The 21,655-nt window shown below is 40.7% G+C and overlaps 1 protein-coding gene across 4 annotated transcripts in view; it reads left to right on the top strand.

The window, feature by feature from the left end:
- LOC121330925 (rho GTPase-activating protein SYDE2-like) overlaps nt 1-14,344 on the top strand; it is a 39,073-nt gene extending 24,729 nt beyond the window's left edge. For 3 of the 4 annotated variants that reach the window (XM_041277905.1, XM_041277907.1, XM_041277908.1), the window contains 4 exons: nt 2,385-2,511; nt 7,863-8,044; nt 9,967-10,198; nt 13,067-14,344. In XM_041277905.1, the coding sequence (XP_041133839.1) occupies nt 2,385-2,511; nt 7,863-8,044; nt 9,967-10,198; nt 13,067-13,593 (1,068 nt within the window). In that variant the 3' untranslated portion in view covers nt 13,594-14,344. Of the gene's footprint in view, nt 1-2,384; nt 2,512-7,862; nt 8,045-9,966; nt 10,199-12,314; nt 13,043-13,066 lie in introns of those variants that run through there. The other variant, XM_041277906.1, reaches the window with a different exon arrangement.
- The last annotated feature ends 7,311 nt before the right edge of the window (nt 14,345-21,655 follow it).

Below are 21,655 nucleotides of genomic sequence, written 5' to 3' on the forward strand. Positions count from 1 at the left end.
AGAGGTTTGTGGCATTGGGCCAGGGGAGTAATACAAATCAGAAGCAATATACAGTATATCGTTAAGGCTGGGGTGATGCTTAACTTTTCACTATCGTTATATCTTTCTCCAAAAAAGCAGATGCATCGATGTATCGACGTTATGAAAGGGTAAAAAAAAAACCAGCAGAAATACATGTGGAGCTGACATTACTGTGTAACATTGCAAGTAGCACTTTAAAAACTATTATGCATATTAAATTGATTACATATAGTAATTACAATATACATACTGGGTGTACAAAACATTAGGAACACCTTCCTAATATTGAATTGCACCCCCTTTTGCCCTCAGAACAGCCTCAATTCGTCGGGCATGGACTCTGCAAGGTCTCAAGCGTTCCACAGGGATGCTGGCTCATGTTGATTCCAATGCTTCCCACAGTTGCCAAGTTGGCTGGTATTGGATCTCTACTCCAGATAGCTCATTCCATCTCATCCCACAGATGCTCAATTAGATTGAGATCTGGTGACTGGGCAGGCCACTGCAGTAAGCTGAATTCACAGTCATGTTCGTGGAACCATTCCTGGACAATCCTAGCCTTGTGGCATAGGGCATTATCTGCCTGAAAAAATCCATTAGCTGATGGATACACTGCTGCCATGAAGGGATGCACCTGATTGGCAATGATGTTCAGATATCCTGTGGCATTCAAACATTGCTCCACTTTTATCAAAGGGCCCAGTGTGTGCCATGAAAACACACCCCACACCATCACCACCAGCCTGCAATGTTGACACGCGGCATGATGGATGCATGTACTCATGTGGTTTTCTCCATACCCTAGTCCTGCCATCAGCGTGAAACAGCAGGAACTGGGATTCATCAGACCAGGCAATGTTTTTCCAATCCTCCAGTGTTTTCATTCCTTAGCCCACTGTAACAGCAGTTTCTTGTGTTTTGCTGAAAGAAGTGCAACTCTGTTAGGTCGGTGGCTGCCATACCCCATTCGTGTCAAGGTATGATGAGTTGTGCATTCTTTTATGGGTCTTTTGGCACAAATGTTGCACTGGACTATCAGTTGACTAACTGTAGCCCATCTGTTGCTCTGCATAATTCGTGTCAGATTCTTTTGTCCTCTTTCATCAATGAGCCATTTTTGACCACTGGCCTGCCATTGGCTGCAGGTCCTTTGGGTGGTGAACCATCCTTGATACACACGAGAAACTGTTGAGCGTGAAAAACCCAGTAGTGTTGCAGTTCGTGACACACTCAAACCGGCACGCCTGGCACCTACTACCGTTCAAAGGCACTTAAATCTTTTGTCTTGACCATGAATTGCACACATACATAATGCATGTCTCAATTGTGTCAAGGCTTAAAAATCCTTCTTTAACCTGTCTCCCCTTCATCTACACTGATTGAAGTGGATTTAACAGGTTACATAAATAAGGGACCATAGCTTTCACCTGGATTCACCTCGTCAGTCTATTTCATGGAAAGAGCAGGTGTTCCTAATGTTTTGTACACTCATATACTTATTCGTTTATACCAGTTGGGGGTCAAGCAACCCCCCCCCCCAACCCCCCCCCCCCCCCCCCCCAAAAAAAAACAAACAAAAACAAAACAAAACATATGTTTAAATCTATAACAAGTCAGAGTAGCAACCAATCAAGAGGAAAAAAAAAAGTTATCACTGTCCACAGCAGTTTTATACATGGCTTATGTTTGAATTGTGTTAAAGGAACATGACAGTGTCCACATTTTGATTTAATTTAAGTGATGACTGGCATTTGCTTACAATCTGCCCAGCATTGTTAAATACATGCTTACTAGGGACTGACCTTGCCGGGATGCTTAGTACTTCTAACCAAAGATACTTTTGGAACTATCTTGGTTGTTTTTCTTCATTTTTACTCCGGGGTAGTTCAGATGAATAAATACAGATTTTGTTTTGTAGGGTGCCACCTCATTAAATGGTCACACAGATTATTGTGTTACCGGAGCATCCCAAACATTACATTCTTTACTTTACTTTCTCACCGTCTTACTTTAGAAAATAATTGCCAAACATCAGAAGGCACTGTATTTGTAGCTCGGTCGATACAGTGTTTAATTCTAACACAGTGTTCTTAACTTTCTCTGTTACTTTGAAGACTCCTGCACAAACCCAGTATCATCAGTAAGCACTCACAGGGGGTGGGGTATGGGGGAGGAGGTGCCAATTCCAAATTTAATAAAAAATAAAAACTTTCCTTTGCTTAAACCCTTTACACAAAAATGATGCACAGGCTTGACTATCGATAATTGAGAAAGGGGCCAAGTGCTTTCACTAGCTGTGATGTACATGTGCACAGATGTGAATTGACTTGCATCCCTGTGTCTCTCTTGGGCTTTGTTGGCAGGTTGTTGGATTGTACCGCCTCTGTGGGTCGGCGGCAGTGAAGAAGGAGCTCCGCGAGGCCTTCGAGAGGGACAGCAAGGCCGTAGAGCTCTCTGAAAACCAGTATCCCGACATCAACGTCATCACAGGTATGGCAAGGCTTCCTTTGGACTCCTGGGTTTTTTGTCAAACCTTTCCACAAAGACAATTGGGTGTAAACCAGACCCGAAATCATTTAAGATTCTTGGTAGCACTGAAAGTTGACACACTAAGTATTATTGCTTGTTGATGATAGCCTACTAAGTTATTTAGACCAAAGCCTTCATCAGTAGGGATGCGAACCAGACCAGGTTCAGTGAGTGAGTGGTCCGATCCAAATCTATGGAAGTCTGGTACAGGTCCAGTAAGCCTTAAGGAAGTCCAGTTCCGAGTGTGGACTGGTATGTGGCCGGTCCATTGCACAAACACTGGTCCCGCAAGCTTTTTTCCTTGCCGTTTTAAAGTGATTGCAACAGACTGGAAACCAACATGTAGTTAAACTATTCTCAAATATAAAATAACTACATTAGTTCAAAATAACCACAGGGACTTTCCTTATAGCACACTATTCTGACTTGTAAAGATGGCACTTTTTTTACAAATGCCAGTGATTGCGCAGGTCGGGTGTTCAGCTGTGCATTTTCTGACCCATGCATTTCTGTTTCAATGCAAATGGATCACACATTTAAATCTTATAAGGCATTCCAGTTGGGTCCTAAAATTAGAAGCCAATAGGATCCAAAGGAGCACAGCACTGTTGGTTAGTTGTGATTTCCCAGACAGATAGGAAGACCTGTATTTAACAAGACGAATCCTGACCTCCAAAAAACGAATGTCTGGCAATGATGGGCCATGGTTGCTGGCCTACTTGTTGGTTTTGGGAAGAGGCCCACAGTTATAATCTTGCATCACGTCTGCTTTAATCCGCATGAATTTGCATGTTGGAGTAAAGTACAGTTAACAGTTGAGTGGGCCTGAAAAATAAGTGAGCATTGAAGTGGATTGGGGGTTTTGTTTGCTAAAATTTGTTCAGTAGGGCGAGTTGCTTGTAGCAAGAGAGTGGGCGGTGACAGGGACGCAGCAGAATTCTGGCAGGCAGAATAGAGCAGCTAAAAACAGGGAAAATAACTACAGCGTGTTACATGGTTAATTTAATCATGGAAGGAGCCAAAGAGATTAGCACAGGTCAAAGTTCAGTCCAGAGTTTCTAAAGCATGTGCAGTCATCAGAGTTTTAGTTATGCGCCCTAGAAAATAGTTGATGGGAAGTAAAACAATGCAATTTCTTCTGTAAACATGGCTCTTCCAGTGATGTTCTAATAAAAGTAAAAAAGCACAGTTTTGCTCTCGCAGACCTGTTATATCTGTTAAAGAACTTCAGTTTTAATTAGAGCAGGGAGATGTGCAGCTAAGGAGGTTAACCATAACCTGACCTGGGATGTGTTGATCAGCTCATGTCTGTGATGGGCCTGGGTTAATTTAATTGGTTTTTTTTTTATCAGAAGTCAATGTAAAGGTCAAGGTTTGGATTGGCTGTTTTGTAGGCACTACATTTTGGAAGTCCGTGCTTAATAGCTGCAACCAGGATGTAAATGACAGCTTTGAAGCAGGGGTAAGACTTGCTTTAACTCTACCATACTTAACACCCTTTATAGATCTGCATATACTAATGACTGTAACCTATGTTGACAGTTCGCAGCTTTACAATGGGATGGTGCAAAGAGGACCAGCTGTTGTAACTTGCTTCTTGGCTTGTTTTAGACCTCTGGGGTTTATTTTGCAGGGTTTGAGAGTTTAGATCATGTCAAGGTATAGATTTATCTCCGTACGCAGTAAACATTTAGAAACCCTGTTGGATAAAAATAATGTCTTGCGCTGAAAACTTGCTGCTTTGTTAAAGCTGCAAAGCCATTTTTTTAGTCTGGAAATATTTTGACTGGTTCAGTGTTTCAAAGACTGAAGTGTGCAAAATAGGCTCTCAGCTATTTACTGGCCCCAGGACACAGCAGCCTTGCTCGGTAGACTTTTAAAATTTGTAACAAGTCCCACTTTGTTGCAGAACAAACACAGATGGTATTTCGCTCATGCTTTGGGGGATTAGCAGAACATCCAGTAGGCCAGGAGGCACTTGGGGTTTTAGGAGATGGGTGTGTGTGTTTTTGACAGTGTCACAGCTTTGTACTTGTGCGCCTGCTATTCTGGGATCCTGCCTCCCAAGATTCTTGCCTCACTTGCTTAATTAAGGTGTTCCATTTTTACAGGCAGCAAAGGGAAGACTGGGGTCTGGCTTCATGCAAGTGGTGCCAAAGCCAAGGCTAGATGAAAATAGTGTAATTGAAAAATCTTACACAATCAGTGGAACGTGCTTTTTAGGAAAGTACAGGAAAAGGTCAAGATTGCTTTTTATTTTTCCGCAGAGGCCTTATTCAGGAAATACCTGAGGAAAGAAAAAAAAAAAGTTGGAGAAAGTCTCAAGAAGATGGTTATCTTTGCTGTGGGTTGTCTTGAGTTAAGTCTGTCTGCCATGAACATTTTTTGAACTATTTTCCCAGATGTCAAATGGATTTAAGAGGAGGAAAATACTAGCGCTAGTGAATTAACTGATATTTGACAATAATATGGTACAATTACAGTATATTCCACTGTTTGTTTTTTGCCCTTTTAAAATTCTTACAGTGTAAAAATTAAGTAAAAAAGGGAAGTAAAAGTGCATGATTACTTGGTTTTAATTCATTGTTTTACCTCAATGCATTTAAAGCAGTCTCCTCTCAGAGGATAACACTGCATTGGAGCTGAGGCTCTGCTTTATGATCTGAATTGAATTCAGTTGTAGACAAAGAATTTATCAGGTTTAAAACAGGGCAAACACAAGGCTAAATCATTCCTGGTTAATGATTAACTTTTTCATAAAGCCAGTTTTATATGTGGGTGTTCTAGTGTTATCAATCTGGCAGAGGGTGATTGTTTATATTAGAAGTGGCTGGAGAGCGTGGGTTTATGAACTCTGGAATACAATTATTTTTTTTTTTTTACAAACCTCTGAAAGAAAAACGTGTTTCATATTGTTGAAAGTAAATACATTTTTTTTAAAAATGAAAATCATTAGCTTTGGAAGCCAGTTGATGATATCAGCCACTGAATTTACTGCAGTCTGTTTCCCTCAGCTCAGTAAATCTGTAGATTTCCGAACTTGAAATTTGTATTATGTATAGTCCAGAATGCTATTTGCGAACACAAAGCTTTATTGCAAATATAGACTTTATCACATTCATTGGAGATCTAGAAATACATCTTTGCAGTTTTTAGAAAACTCATTTACAAATAGCTTTGCAGTTACATGTACAATGCAATCAAATTCAAACTCCCTATCAATACCAAAATCATCTGTATGTCAACCATGTAACACTAGCTGGATTGGTTGATTCTTCCAAACCTGATTGCGTTTGGCATGTAAACTCTGCACATTCAGCTTTAGGATTCAAAAGAATCCATTACAAAAGTATTGATTGAGTGTGCATGTAAAGGTAGTAGTGGCCATAGAGTCTCTGTAGTTAGACGATGCATCAGTAAGAGGAATAAGAGATATCTTGCTGCACATAGAGTCCTGAATGCTCGGTGGCTCACTGCATGCTCCCATTCGGTGTTCTGTTTGGTTAATATTCTTTATTAAACATCAGTGGAGTATCTCTTGAGCTTTGTGACATGTTTGAACAGCTGCTTGCTGTTGAGCATAACACATGTTATTGTTCCTTTACTGTTTGGGAGACTTTAACAAACAAAGCTATATTAGCAATAGTAAACAAATACATATTCCTGCACCTGTAACATAATATTTCTGTTCTCTCTGTAGTGTGCCTGCTTAAAGTGCAGATATTAACACACCAAAACATATGGAATTGTACAGGTTTGGTGATCCCTAACTACTGATTGAAACATTTTGAAAAACATTCGACCCAGACCCGTCCCAGAATAAGTTATTGGAAAAGCAAAATAAACTTTGCGTGCCATTGTTCATATCCCAGACGAGTCCTTCCAGTGGAGAATGGTGTGTATGGAGAAATGTTTGTTTATAGATTCACTAGCCAGAGTTTCATTGTGACTGTTTTTAAAGGTTGTTTGTTCTACTTTTAACTAACACATGTGACACTTATGCAATGTTGTGATATTTGACAACATAAATTCATGGTTAAGTAAATGTCCTTACAAAAATAAATAAATACAATGGTCACTGTTCCTTAATTAGTGTAAGCTGGATTTTGAGGAGAAACTTGTGTTCACAGCTCTCTCTTAGGAAGCTGGAAGCAAGAGGTCATGAAGATATTTAGACAACAGAAACGTGTCAGTCACAATATTTAGGACATGTTTTCAAAGTGAGCCTCTCTTTTTGATGGCTTGTTAATTGAGCATTATTGGGATCCTCCTGTGATGCTTTTGTGTGTTACATGACTTCATTAGGGTCAAACAGCCACAGGCTAGCTAAATCCAAACCGCAGATCTGTTAGGTGGAGAATTTGATGGGCATTTTGAAAACTGAGATCTGTTTGTACGCAAAAGGATTTTCTTTTTTTTTGACTGAAATACCTTGGCAGCTTTTGAGAAAAGAGAACGAGAGAAAGAAGTCGTGTGCATTTTTGCTGGGATCAGGGGAGGTGGTGTTGGTGTCAGGTGTTTCCCTCTTATTGTCTGTACTGGGGAGTCTGAGCTGCAGGTGTACAACAGTGTTTCCAGATAGAGCCTTTAGTTTCAGCTGCTGGCACTTCACCTCCTGTATTAATCACATATCAGACAAGACACTCTAACTCTGGAATAAAAGAGGGGGTTATTTTTTTTCGTAGGTCATGAAATATAAGCGTATTCAAGATTTATATAGTTTTAAAAAAGTAGCTCGCCAAATTTAAACTTTTGACAGCTGTGAAAATGAAAACCAAAATGCAGACCACTGAGTGGTGTAAGTTTCAACTGTCTGGTTAACTGATACAGTAACCCCCACCTTGCCACCCCCACCAGTTTACTCTCTGGACTGCTTAAATGAAGCTGTACATGTGTGACATGTCCTAGAATGAATAATCCAACTAAACGGGTGACTACTTTTTTCATGTTGTTGGGTATAAGGTTGTCTTCAAGCAAGATAAGAGGTTGGTTTTCAAGGAAGAAGAAATCTAAATATGAACCCCATATTCCAGAAATAAATAAGTTGGACTATCAAAAACTGAAAAACTGTAGTTATTAAAGTGTGTGTTTTTTTTGTTTGTTTTTTTACCTTTGTACAATAGGAGGAAACAAACAGCTTATAGTGCTTTTCAGATTTTCTGATGAAGTGTTTAAAGAGAAGGGTGTGTTATAAACCCCCTAGAATCTAAAGAGGCCGTCACAATTCTGTTAATAAGGCTTGTTTGTGGTACATCTGAAAAAAGCGTTCATTCCCTGAAATGCCATTGTCTGTTGTTTTTTGTTTTTTTAAGGTGTTCTCAAGGACTATTTGAGAGAGCTGCCGTTTCCTCTGATAACAAAACAGTTGTACGAAGCTGTGCTGGATGCCATGGTTAAGAGACCTCTCAGGATTGGCCCCAGTGGGTGTGAAAATGAACCGTGCGACTCGGAATACACAGTCAGTCTCTTGGAGCACTTGCCCGAAGTGGAGAAGGTAAACACTTGCATGACATTTTGGATTGGGAGGGAGAGAGTTCTTTGTGACAGCTGAACAAAAGTCAAGCATAAAAAGGTTTGCCCTCTCTTGAGAGAGAAATGACCTTCCTCTCTGCTCAGAATCCAGGCCTGGTAAACACCAAGCTCTTGGCTGGGAAATGGTCAATAACTAGAAGCACCTGTTCTCCATTGTATTTTGTTTGAAAGGTCTACATTTTGAAAAGCCTCTTTCTGCAGGAATGTTAATGAGCAAACCTGTTGACACTCCCATGGCATTTAGTATACTTTTAAAACTAAATGCATAAAGTATTTTAAACTAAATGTGTTTTTTAAATTTTTATTTTAGTATTTAAAAAACAAAAACAAAAAACAGACAAAAGACTAGCAATTGTTATGTTTTTTTTCAATGTATTTTGTATTAATATCAAGTGTTGATGTTTGACTCACTGAGTGTACAGTAAGATTACCAGCCAGAGAGCTGAAAGGCCCAACAGTTAGGTTTCCATGGTTATAAATTCACGTGAATTGACATGAGGCTTCAGCAACTCCTGAAAAAGTTAATGCTATACCTTGAGTGACCAATTTAATATCCTTCTACCACATTCTTTCCACATCAGGGCATTTGTGCTTGGCTTACTGCTTCCAATTTATTTTTTTAGAGTACAGTATAGGCTTTAAGGAAAGTAATCTTAATAAATATATTTCAAGAATCACAGTTCAAGCTACGTTGCGTTGCAGCTCTCAAGCATGCTCATATTAGGTCTTTTAAAGCATTTTATTTGGTGGTTTTATGCACCAGAGGGAAGTGAAATTTGTTTTTTCTTTAATGTTGATTAGCTGTGCTGTAAGGGCGATAACATTATCATGCAACTGAGTAGAGGTAGTCCTTTCAAATTGATTGACGGCATCCCAGGTTTGAGCAGCTAATTGCTTCACTAATCTAGGTATTCCTCTCCTTTTTAAAGCTGAGACATATGGGTTATTGTCGCTAACAGGAAAGTTCTGGAGTGTCAGATATGGTTCAGGAACTGGAATGAATGATGCAGCACTTGCTGGCATGATATTGTGCGGTGTCCACACTCGCACACAGAAAAGTCCATTTAATTTCCCATCATAATGGATTGAAGCGCCTATGAACTGTCTGACGCAGACCTGCTCCACCTGGTTAGAAGCTTAGTTTTCTTACTGCAAGCACTTGGCCTTATCATTGTTTTTTTTGGTTCTCTGACATTCCTTGGATGCTTCTGATTAGCACAGTTGACTTTGATTGAGGAGATGCAGCTGCTGACAGATATAAACATGCATTCATTACAGTTTTCAGAAGTGCCAAAAGCAACATTCACTAGCTAATGGGGAGTATGTTGATGGGAAATACCAGGTATGCATTTATAGCTGAATTTGAATTGCTGCCTGATGAACTTTTCCAAAGATACTGTACAACACATCTCCTCTATTCTCTTCTTTCTCTGATCCCAACCAGATGTGCGTGTCACCTCAAACAGTGACTATGAAAACAGTGAACTCAATTATTACAGTAGAACCTTTTTAAAACACATGGCTCCACTATAAGGCTACATTTTGAGTGTTCTATTTTAATTAGTGTTTGCCTTTATAATACTGTAGTAACTGATCACTGCCTCATTTAAAAACAGCAAAAACACTGTACAGGGCCTTGTTATAAACCCTGAAAACAAATCTGTAAATGACGCACAAGTTTTAAAGTTTTAATATTTTCTTCAAGGTTCAAGAGTGCTTTGAAACGTGAGAATAACGCTTTTGCAAATATTTGTGGAAGGTTTCATTAGTTAAAGTTTATGAATAGAGCCCACAGTACTGTATGTGGTTTGCACCAGTAAACCTTTGACTCAAGTCTTTTTTTTTTTTTTTTTTGTACTGTTATTTATTGTTTTTAAATCTCAGGTTACTTTGAGGATGCTGCTGGATCACCTGAAGCGAGTGGCGTCCTACCATGAAGTAAACAAGATGAACTGCCAGAACCTGGCTGTGTGTTTTGGGCCAGTTTTGCTCAGCCAGCGACAGGAGGCTTCTCACCATAGCAACCGAGTGTTCATTGACTCAGAGGAGCTGGCAAGCGCGCTCGACTTCAAGAAACACATTGAGGTGCTGCATTACCTTCTGCAGCTCTGGCCAGGTAAAGACAACATAAAATATCAGCAAAATGAAAAGAAGCTTGGTTGTAAAAATTAAACATTTTATCTTTTAACCTGAAGGCTTTGTTAGTGACGAAAAAATACATGTTTTAGGTCAATACCATTGGGGATTTTTATTTTGCATGGGTTTATTTTTAAGTGAGGTGATGACAGATCATTTCATTTCACCACGAGCCTGGCATTGAAACCATACAAGGCTAATGACTTTTTTCAGTTTAATTAGTTCATTAAACTTTTCTTTGATAAAGGGACTGAATCTTTAACCGGAATTTAGCTTATATGTGTGGGATATATACAAACCCGTACTGTTTCTTCTTTTTTTCTACATTCTTCTTGAAAAGCAGTTCCCCATGGGTCCCAGTAGCACTTCAGTCATAATTGCTTGCAGACCACAAAAAAGGCAATTTGGTGTTGCTGTGGTAAATGGGACACGTAATTCCTGTAAATCCCAATGGGTGTGTAGAAAGGAGCCTTTTGAAAAAAATTTATTATAACTCAATTATTATTTATTTAGCCTTCTGGAAGGTTGCTGTGGATTAGACTGTGAATCGCACATTTCAAAACACAAACTTCACAAGGGCATGTGCTTGAGATAGAAGCTATTTAGTATTAGTATACTAATAGTATATAGCTATTTACTATTTAGTAAGCATTATGACATGAAGCCTGGCACTTTTACCTGCAGAAACTCCTAAATTAGTATTCCTGCAGTTGCCAGTGTGTTAATTGCTCCCAGAAATATACATTGATCTCAAACATCAAAGACAGACTACAGTCCCAAAACATAGAGTTCGAAAGGGATGTAGAGTTTTTAAGCTTCCCCCGTGACGGGAGCTTCAATGAGTTTGCAGATCTGTCACTGCCGCTTCTTGTTAATGCCTAAGGGAGCTCTGCGATGGCTTTGTTTTTTTGGGTAGGGGAATTGTCTTCACGCAAGGGGTGGTCCATGTGACGTCATTGGACACACACTACAGTTCAGGGGCTATGCACGTGCATCCAGGGCCAAAGCCAGCTTAGGTCTGTGTTCAAGTATAACCTTGGGGCGGCTCAAATGATAAGAATCTTTTATTGTGATCGACCTTTAGCCAGCTCAGATCCGAGGTTGTAAGTGTAACACACTCATTGTTTTATTGGCTATATCAGTGATACAGACCACACTTTGACATTGTGTCTTTATATCTGGTAGAAAAAATAAAAATAAGAACCTTTTCAGCATGAAAACAAATATTTTGTAAGCTATGGAAGGAACACATTAGCAGCTACTCCCCTATAACTTATAAAATGAAACATTAATGATTAACCTTGTATATTAAGTGAACAATTGCCCATTACAGAAAATTATTAACTTGTGGTGTTTAACAGTGTGTTTATGTTAAAGACGAAAGATCTCTCTTGTTGAGAGCAGACCCATGAAAGAATAAAGACAAGAACAGCATGAGATCTGAAAAACACAAACTCTGTAATAAAACAGCCATGGCTTTTAGTGCGCTGGCCTTGACTGTAAGTGATATATTTAGCCGAGTTGCTGGCAGTCTTCGAGACAGATGCACATATTGTTTAAATGGAGAAGTGTAAAGCTTGTAGCTTGTTATCGTTAACCCTCTGGTCTAGGCATAGCAGCAACTGGAAGGGCTTTGTTTGTCAATAGGAGATGCCATGAATATCCTGTTCTTAATCAAACCGGGCAAGTGTGTGTGTGTGTGTGTGTGTGTGTGTGTGTGTGTGTGTGTGTGTGTTTGTGCCTGTGCCTGTGTGTGTATCTTGTCTTTTTAATGAGGTTACCTCATTCAGTTGAGGTGAATCTGTTGTTGTTTCAGTAGTTAGATATTAATAATAACCTTTCCATTCTCATTAATACAGCAGAATATCATTCTACAACTTTCATGTACTTTTTTCGCTGTAATTCTAGCCTGTGTATTTGTACGCACCCAAAAGGCAAATTGTAAACACATGCAGTCCCTGGAAAGTAATTTACAACAGATTATTGAGTGGTGAATTTTAATATTACAGGTATTGCCGGTATGTGGACAGAAATTTGTGAAACCAATGTGTGCAATTGATTGTCATACAGTAAACCCTTTTTACCATTCACTATAGGATGCAGGTAACAATGGAGGAAGGGATTAGTGGATGAAACACTTAGTATAAGGAGAAGTGCAGGTAACTGGGTGCCAGATCTGTGTGAGTCTTCAAACTGAATTGAGCTTGTTGAGACAACCCAATAATGCATTGTTTTAAATAATGGCAATGAAATCAAACTGCACTGAACTGAATGTTGAAGTGGGGCAGCTGTGCTTGTTCGTTTGTTTTTCACAGGAATGGACTCATTGACCTAAAAACGCTGCAGTGCTGAGCATGTTTTCCGTTTGGCATTTAACCAAGGTTTAATGTGTACCTGCTTGCTGCTGCAGAAAGCAGATGGAAAGTCATGGCGGCCCGCATTCGTAGTGTATCTAAAACGTGGTTAAATGTACCTTGCAGCTACAACCATAATAATAAGCACCCAATCATAAATTCTATGTTGAACACTCACGAATCTAAAGTAGACCAAACATTTCACTAATGATTAAACACATGAACTCTAGACAAAACATTCAAGCTACACTTGAGCTACATTTACAGTAACAAATGATGATTCCTGTGGTTGTAGTGATTTGCATGGTTTCGTTTGAACATTAAAATCTTCACATGTAGGGCATTTGCTGAATGTGTTTGAAATTGCTGGCATGCTTTTTGATGCACAGACAGGTTTGTTCATTGAACCTCAGATTAACACTTAGCAACACCTTGTTGTTCACTTTTCTAAACTGAGAACTTTGTAAACATGTGCCATTATCCTTCTCTTTCAGTGGTAGATTCATGCACCAAAGACTGGCTTGTGAGCCACACGTCTGCTGAGCAGCCCGCTAACGCACTCTGTTTGCGGAGGAGGCAGCGGCCACAGCCTTGTATGCTGGACTTGAGCAGCGTTGAGATGGCTGGGGTATTGAGGCCCAGACAGGGGAGGCTGGACAGTTCTAGTAACCGCTACGCCAGGGACTGGAGCACAATGGGAGAAAGTTACTTCCAGCCCCCGAAGGAAAACACTGCTGCTGATGAGGCAGATTACGATGACGTCCCTTCTGAACAGCCTGAAAGCGAGGAGGAAGTTGAGGAGGAAGGGGGATCCAAGATGGAAGGACTTTCTGACCACATTGTGACCCCTCTAAAACCAGTATCCAAAGAACACACTTACCAGGCCTACATGAAAATCCAGGAGATCAACCCTGCTCTTAACCACCCTGTGAACCTCAAAGACCTGCAGGAAAGCATTGACACTTTGATCGGTAACTTAGAGAGGGAACTCAACAAAAACAAACTTAATGTTGGGTATTGAAAGTAGCAGCCCGGCAGGCCTTTTGTGAACAGTTTGTGCTTATATATACCAGATGATTGTTTTTGTCCTTCTGGGCATCTGGGGTTGTCTGACCAATTTGTAGGCATTTCGTGACATTTTTTTCTTTTTTCTTCTTATTAGAAGAATTCATTGACCCTTAGGGGTGTAAAGGTGCCTTAATTGTGTCAAGGTGGTACTGTGGAGAGCGTGCAGAGCTTTATATTAAGGTACATTTTAAAATGTAAACCAGTGCACTTATGAAGCAGATGTTTGGAGGGTGAATCTATTAAAGGATGTATTAGCCATCTTCTCTCTTCAAATGTTCTGCAGGGACAGGACTCCTTCATCTTGGGACCTAATGTTGTTAAATCTTTTCCTTATCAAGAATGTTTGAAATGCTGCTTGGCCAGTGTGGTAGTTTTATTTTTTTGTGTATGTAGAGGGGCAGCAAAAGAATGAGAGAGAATTGTTTCTACCGGTTTCACACTTTGGGGATGGGGGGTGGCAGAGTATGTTAATTTAAAATCTCATACCTTTAATATGCATTAACATGGCTGCTATAAAAGATTCTTCTATAGCTTAGGATTGGTACAAAAAGAAGACATTCTACCAGTATCTCTGTAACTGTATTTAAATTCAAAGATCCAAATGCTATAGTTTTCTACCCAGTATATTTTTGATAAAGTGTGAACACAAGCTGTTCTTAGTGATGTACCCACCAGAAGGCCAAAAACTGCCTATGAAATTAATTTTCTTTATTTAATTTTTTTTTTCTTAAATAAAAGCTGTGAGGAAGATGCATCATCCTACCATGATTGAACAAACCCATATGCATTTCAGAAAGTACAGTTTAACAATCCAGGGTCCAGTATTATCAGTATTTAACAAGATAACAAAAGAAAAAACAGGTGTGTGTGGTGGTGTTTTTTTTTCCCCTAAGTTTGGTCAATACTTTTAGCTTTTAACTTTTTGTTATATGGTGCGTTTGATTAATATTCCTTTTAATGTTTATCTTTTCTATACAATTAATATTTAATGGATTGCATTCTGTAATCTGATAGTGTTTTTTTGTCAGCTACTTTTACATTGCTTCATGTAAACTGTGCCATGCTTTGCAATTATTAAGCAGAAGTGTTTAATTTGGTTGTAAAACGTAAACGTTTATTTAAATGGTTTTATTCACAGAAAGGCTGTCTATTTCTAAATGAATATCAGACACGTCTCTGTTTAGTAAAGCTATTTTTGTGTCAAATTGAAATGTACATGATCGTGAGCTGCAAATTTGTATTATTTTTTTTACCATCTCAGTTTTCAGATACAGTGTATTGTTAGCACAGCATTATCCTGGATGCTTGCTTTCTTTCTGGCAACACTAGTTCTCTCAATACAGGTGGTTTGTGCATGATAGAGTACGCTTGTCATGATAGAGTATGTTTGTCATGATATAGTACCTTTGTCATGATATAAACATAGAAGACCTGCACTCAGGTTTAGTTTGTTTGAATACACAACATGGTTATCACAGGCTTGACCGTTGACACACAAATACCAGTTCCTGTGATTATATATATATATATAATATATATATAATAATATATATATATCGATATATATATATATATATATAGATATATAATATATATATAGATATATAATATCTATGTCAGCGCTTATGTTTCTGTTAGAGACCACGTATAAAACAAAGCAGGTTCAGTTGTGTACATATTACATATTCCACAGTCAACACAATCAGCTTATATAACATTTAAAAAACACCATTTGTTTGTGGAGGTAAATAGGCTGGAAACATTACACCTCCATTTATCCGACATTAAATATAGAACCCACACATATATATATCTATATATATATATAATATATATATAATATATATATATACAAATATATAATATATTATATATATTCATATCTACATTATATATTACCATACACGCCAACATTAGTTTTATTTCTTGTGTTTTTGTAATATTGTTTTTGCGTATCTGTTATGTAAAATGCAGAATGTGACTAAGTTGACACTAAACATTAAAATGTTACTTCATATTGATCTGAAAAAATATGTATTGTCACATTCAAGTGTATCATGTGTTGCTTTAAATAGATTTTTTTGTGGTGTGGTAGATTTAAAAACATTCACACTCAGAAGAAGAAAAAAGGTCCTTTCAGCATACATTCGGTAGTACGCTTTATATCCTTATACAGTACTTACTGTATGTACTGTCTGAAAATCCATTTGAACATATAAGGTATATGTTACTCTTGTGAAATTTTACTGGAATCATATGGATTTGAAGCCATCATTTATATTTCCAAAATGAATTGACAATGTTGCTGTTTGGCACGCTAAAGTAAATTTGAATTGTGGTTGTTCTGAACTCTGGACTACCTTGTCTTCGTGTCTGGGATCCTGTAATTTTGTTTGAAACTATAAGCCTGTCACTTTTACTGATGGAGGGTGCCCCCCCCCAGGCTGTAAAGGTTTCTCTTTCATGCACTGCTGGGGATTAATCGGCTCCTCGAGTCATTACTTCATTACTTCTCCCCTTTCCAAAAAATCACAGTGGATCGTATTTTTTTCTTCTGTTGAAGAGCCAAATATTCTCACTGATGCACTTGGAGTGTGTGCCAACCTTATGAAATAATTATCTGGTAACTTATCTTTTGTTCTTTTATGTATTTTGATATCTAAAGCTCTGAAACAGGTGGCTGGTTCTTTCATGTGATCAAATTGTCCCTTAAAAACCCAGCAAGATCTGGATACAGCTGTTGGTGCAGGTGAATAAGTTATCATAGCAACAAATACGCTGTCCAGACCTCAAACAGGCCTGCTTCTTCTTGTGCAATGAAAACAAAGTTTATTGGTGCAAGTTAAACTCAAAAACAGTAATGTGAATTACATTTTTAAATTGACACCTGTGTGAACAGTTCAATCACAGGTGTGTTGCTTTGGTCTTCAGTGTCTCCTGTGATGTGGCTGGTTTGTATTGAGTAGGAGGATCTTAGTCTCTGGTAGCTCTAATTGATGTGTTTCATTAATCTCTGAAGTTTGTTTACTGCCAAGCAGGAGAGAATCTAGATGTATATATTAACTTGACAGATCCCTTCTCTTTATGTTGGGCAATTTTAAATCCTATAAACCAATCGCTGCACCCACTCCTTATTGTATACCTGTATGATTTTAAACCTGTTTTTCAAAATTTGAAATGTCACCAAAAAGTGTTTCTGTGAATTTAATTATACTTCACCCAATGGATGTAGACTTCCAATCAAGGGTTTAGCTGTAATGTTTGTCTGCATGACTTTTTTTTAAACTCTGCATTCTATTCCAGTTACTGCTCCTGTTTGAGCTTGGCCCTTTGCATTATCCACCAATGAGCTGACTGCTTTCTGAACCTGTTTTCACCTCTCTGAGTGTTGATCACTGTTGAAACGGACTGCATTTATGGGGCTCCTGAGTGGCGCATCCGGTAAAGACGCTCAGGGTGGAGTGCAGGATGCGTCCTATAGCTGGGACATTGTTGGTTCGAGTCCAGGCTATTCCACTGCCGACCATGGATGGGAGCTCCCAGGGGAACACAATTGGCCAAACGGGGTGCTTAGGTCAGCTCACTGCACCCCAGCGAGTCTGGCTGGGCACCTGCAGGCTAGCCTGTAAGCTGTCCAGAGCTGCGTTGCACTCCGACACTGTAGCTTTGAGGTGGCTGCATGGTGGGTCTGCAATGTGAAAAAAAAGCGGTCAGCTGACTGCACACACTTCAAAGGACAGCATGTGTTCGTCTTCACCGCTCCCAAGTCAGTGCAGGGATGGTAGCGGTGAGCTGAGCCTAGAACAGAAGGTTTCTTATTAAATACACAGCTGCTTTCACAGATTCTGGTTTGTTAGCACTAACCTTTTACTACTTTACCTAAGATAACATTAGGTAGAGGTAAAAGGGTCCGTAAAAGCAGCAGACAGCCCTGCAGCCAGGCCGCAGGTGGTACAGTAACTGTGCCACTTAAGCACACTGTTTCAAGAATAACACATTGCTCAAGATATTTTTGTGAAAGATAACTTGGTAGAATTAATAGATCAATCCTTCTTCACTGTAACCACCACTCAACATTGCCTTCTCTTGGTGTGGACTACACAAAATATGTGGGTCAATTCCCATTGTGATGTTGCTGCTGTTGTTGGTTTTTTAGGTGGCTGTGTAGGTAAAAGCCTTTGAACTTTTCTAATGAATTAATTTACAATGAGAGCAGTGGGAATAATCAAACCCACAGCTTTCTGAAAACTAAAAAACTCCCTATAACAGAAGGGTGCTGCTTGCTGGTCTCAGCTGATCCAACACAAAAATGAAAGTACCTACGTTGACAAGGTAGGTTAACCTAAACAAGTTTGTGTTTTCAGAAAGTCGGTTTGCATTTTATTTCAAGAACTAAGAAACACTAGAACTCTTTCAGACACCTGCAGATCTGTTGATATCCACTTTGAAGTTGCTTGGGTATACTGTAAACCCCTAAGGCCGTTACATCACACAGGTTCTGTGTACCTCCTCAACCTGCTGACCTGCTGTGTCCCTACCCGCAAGCTGAGGTCCTCTGACTCTGGCCTGCTTATTATCCCCAAGCAAAAGTGCACCACACCTGGACAATGCTCTTTTAGCTTCATGGCTCCAACTTTTTGGAACTCTCTCCCACCGTTGCTCACTTTAAATCAACTCTCAAGACCCACCTGTTCTCTCTTCCTTTCCATGCTCCTTGAACCTGATATCTGCTATTAGCTGTTGCTACTATTTCACATATTATGTTACTATCATGTATTATGCACTTTCCACTGTAGTTAATGTACCATTTCATTTATTATGTACTTTCCACTGTATTTAATGTATTAAGCTTTGTTTTTTACTGTATATCATGTATTATGCATTTTTCTGTATTTGAAGTATTATGGGCTTTCTTGTATTTACTGCATCTTGTAAATTGCTTTGTGATGGTGTTCCACTAGGAAAGGCGTTATATAAAATAAAGATTAATTTGATTTGATTTACTATAATACAGAGTGATTGGAAAATAAGTTGATACTTACTTTTCTAATCGCCCTGTATTAATTAACAAAATACAGAATTTTTGTAATACATGGAGATGGAAAATTTGTCATTACATTGAGAGGAACGGTAGTTCCTCATGCCAAGGTATTAGAGAGAATCAGCGAGAATGTTAGTTTACCTATCGTAAACCTGGTTCACTGAAAGAGAAGATGGCCACCAAAACACTGTTATGGGATATACGCCTGCCTAATGGTAGGTGTCACTGAGCTATTTCTATCAAAGCTGCCAATAGGCCCCCTCCACTTGGCGGCCCCCTCGGTCCCGCCTACCGAGGGTACATAACCGTCACCCACACCCTCTTTTTGCGATGAAACTGTGATGTTGACCAATGTGACCTCGCAGTTGGTGGCCATCTTCTCTTTCAGGGAACCAGGTTTACGGTAGTTAAACTAACGTTCCCTTTCAATTCGAAGATGGCCACCAAAACGTTGTTATGGGAAAACGAGTACCAGAGCCGTCACGAGGAAGAAAAGAATGACAACATATGAGGGATGCCTAGCCCTGCCTGACCAAGGTCAGGGGTGCGAGCGCGCAACCTCAAGGACCCTAGTGCCCACAGGGGGCAATGAGGGATCTATCACATTTAGGCGATACAACCTGGAAAAAAAGTATGCAGGGAAGCCCAGCTAGCCACATCACAAATTTCAACCATGGAGGTACCTCGAAGGAGGGCCCATGACGTAGCCATACCTCTCGTGGAATGTGCGGCTACCCGCCCAGGCAGGGGTAAGCCAGCACCATCGTACGCAGTCGAGACCGTGTCTGCAATTTAATGCAACAGTCGCTGCTTCGAATGGGCTGTCCCAGGGTCCGTGTTCCATGGCAGATGAAGAGCTGGTCAGACTGACGCAGCACTCTCGTCCTATCCACATAACATCTCAATGCCCGAGGGTTCAACTTCCTATCCTCCTCCGAAGCAAACTGTGGTGGATGAAAGGACTCCAGTTCCACAGATTGATTCGTGTGGAAGGCTGTAACCACCTTGGGGAGAAAAGCAGGCTTTGCACGCAGTGACACTCTGCTACCATCATCCCAAATATGTAGGGGTCTACCTAAATCGCGATTTCGAGGATTTTGCAGAAATCATGAAATTGAAGGGTCACCTCGAAATTCACCTCTTTTAGAGGCCAATGCATACAAACAAGTACGGAGAGGGAAAAAAAACTTGTTTAAATGAACTACTGCACAAAGCAAGCGACGCAAACTATGTATATTGGGAGTGGGCTAGGGTGTCGATGCCAAGTGTTCCGCCGCAGCGGTGGATGGAGTACCACAGGGGAAAGTGTGTCATCTCCACCAAGGTGCAGAGATCGACCTGCACCTTCCCGAACCGTTCAAATGCGCTCCACCACCTGAGGGTGGAGCTGCCACTTCGACGGTGGTGCTGTAACGTATTGGACAAAAAATTGGTTCCGTGATCGGTCAAAATCTCCTTGGGGATCCCTACTCTAGCCATAATCTGCACTAACTCGGTGGCTATTGCAGCAGCACTAGTGGACCTCAATGGAACTGCCTCCGGGTATCGCGTTGCATAATCCACCACCACTAATATATGCATATACCCAGAGTCAGAAGGTAGCAAAGGGCCCACTATGTCCATTGCAATGCGTTCGAAAGGAGTGGAAATAATCGGCAGTGGGATCAAAGGGGCGGGGCGCACTCGACCTGGTGCTACTCGCTGGCAGTCTGGGCATGTGGCTACATATCTCGACACATCAGTATAAAGACCGAGCCAATATTCGTTTCCTCGTCTTCTCGGCTCCGAGGTGCCCCGCAAAAGGGATATCATGCGCCAGCCTCATGACCTCGGTCCGACAAGACGGGGGAACCAACAATTGTGTTACAGGCTGTCCTGTGCCCGCGGCTAGGTTTACCTTATACAGTAATTGCCCCTTGATACTGAAATGTGGATATATTGGCGCCCCAGCGCCATCAACATCCTTGCCTTCAATGGACCAGACCTGCTCTCAAGCGTGCAGCAGTGACGGGTCGTTATGTTGGCCCCACACTATGTCCGCACTTGAGTACCACAGGTCCGGTACATTGAGAGGGGCTGGAATAACCTCTGCCCTATTCGGCCCAGTAACCTAGCCCTCTCGGTCACATTGTGTTCCCACTCCCTTCGACTGGGGTTTGTTAACATTGCAGCACTCTCCCACCAGACCTCAGCCTTGTGTCAAAGACGCTCCCTCCCATTTCGCGGTCCGTCTCTCCTTATTTGTTTTTCTAGGAAGGAAAAGAGGGGAAAACATTTCAGTATGAAAAGGAAACACATCACCAATCTGTTCCCTTTTTTTTCTCTCTGCCATGTTTACACGTGTGTCTGGGACTGCCATTATTTGCATCAATTGTTTGAATTTTGGCCAGTCTTGGCCCAGAATAACTGGGTGTGGCAACCTTTCCGCCATCCCTACTACGAGGTGACGTTTTATTGGTCCTACCGATAAATATACTTTTAATGTGGGGTATGCTGCCATGTCTCCATGGATAGAAAAGTTGGCCACCTGACCTTGTGGCCGCCGTGACACAGCGCCCAAGACAGCTGTCCTAATCAAGGTTTGCTCACACCCTGTGTCCACTAACTCGTGGGTTTTCACATTCCCTAAAACAACGTCAATCAGCCAGGGCCCCTCCAGACCATTTTCCCCATGCTTACCAGTTAAAGGTGCCCAATTGTACGCAGCCACGTCACACTCCATGGCAGCGGGGCATGACTTGGCCCTATGTCCCGGCTGGGGGACAGAGGTAGCATAGGTCAAATATCTGTCCCGCTGCTGGTAGGGCAATGGGGTAGGGGCAACACCTCTACCCCAGCTGGGGGCCAACCTCGGTCTCCATGGGGGGCAGGCAAGGGGGCCCAAAGGGGTCGGCTGTCTCTGTGGTGTTGGTGCCGGGAACGAGAGTGGTGGTGGTGGTGGTGTTGGTGGTGTTGGAGAAGAGGGAGGGAGAGG

Source organism: Polyodon spathula, chromosome 18 (assembly GCF_017654505.1).
Source record: "Polyodon spathula isolate WHYD16114869_AA chromosome 18, ASM1765450v1, whole genome shotgun sequence".
In the NCBI taxonomy this organism is placed as follows: Eukaryota; Metazoa; Chordata; class Actinopteri; order Acipenseriformes; family Polyodontidae; genus Polyodon; species Polyodon spathula.